Below are 966 nucleotides of genomic sequence, written 5' to 3'. Positions count from 1 at the left end.
ATGGCTATGACAGATCTTCCACGTGATCTGTTGGAGAGTATACTCTCTAGGATTCCGTATGAGTCTCTAAGAGAGTTGCGATTTACTTGCAAACTGTGGAACGCTTTATTCAAAGATCGAGGATTCATAAAACAACGTTTCCACAAAGCAACAAGGCAAGTGGTCGTGATGGCGTTTTCATGTGTTAATTTATTCAACTTTTATTTGGATGGAGATAACAACTTTGACGGACTTGGATTCATAACATTACATTGTGGTATCAGCTATCCTAACGTTATATCTGATATGTTTTACTGCGACGGTTTATTGTTGTTACGAACCATGGAAAATAACAAGCTTGGGGTTTGGAACCCGTGTTCGGGGAAATCCAGGTGGATCGAACTTATGTATCATATTCAATACACGAGAGGCATCTTTTCCCTTGGATACCATAAAGACTTGTGCGATAGCTACAAAATCGTGAGTATTTTGGATAATCCAAAACCAGAGTTATATATCTATGAGTTCAACTCTGATTCATGGAGGTCTCTTGATGACGCCATTGTCGGCTGCGTGATAAAATCTCGTGGGGTGTCTTTACAGGGGAATACTTATTGGATTGCTTCACAAGTCAAAGACTTTTTCCTACTAAGTTTTGATTTCACAACAGAGACATTTGGACGTCTAAATCTTCCACTTCAGCGTCTTGGCTATGAAACTTTGGCTCTATCAGTTGTTAGGGACGAGCAGCTTTCGACTTTGCAACAAAGTTTGGATACAACAAAGGTGGAAATTTGGATGACTACCAATGATAAGATTGATCAGACCAAAGTTTTGTCGTGGACCAAGTTTTTGGCAGTGGATTTGAACACTTATGATAAGCGTAAGTTTACGTGTGATGTAAGTTTCTTCATCGATGAAGAGCGGAAAGTCGCCGTATGTTGGGACAGAGGAATAGTGCACACTTNACAAGGCAAGTGGTCGTGA

General features: G+C 40.2%; 1 protein-coding gene across 1 annotated transcript; it reads left to right on the top strand.

The window, feature by feature from the left end:
- LOC104788897 (putative F-box protein At3g17500) lies at positions 1 to 966 on the top strand. Its single transcript, XM_010514666.1, has one exon. It carries the CDS (start codon positions 1 to 3, stop codon positions 964 to 966), a length of 966 nt encoding a protein of 321 aa, XP_010512968.1.

This window comes from Camelina sativa, chromosome 5, assembly GCF_000633955.1.
Source record: "Camelina sativa cultivar DH55 chromosome 5, Cs, whole genome shotgun sequence".
Taxonomy (NCBI): domain Eukaryota; kingdom Viridiplantae; phylum Streptophyta; class Magnoliopsida; order Brassicales; family Brassicaceae; genus Camelina; species Camelina sativa.
This window is presented reverse-complemented; position numbering and strand designations above follow the sequence as displayed.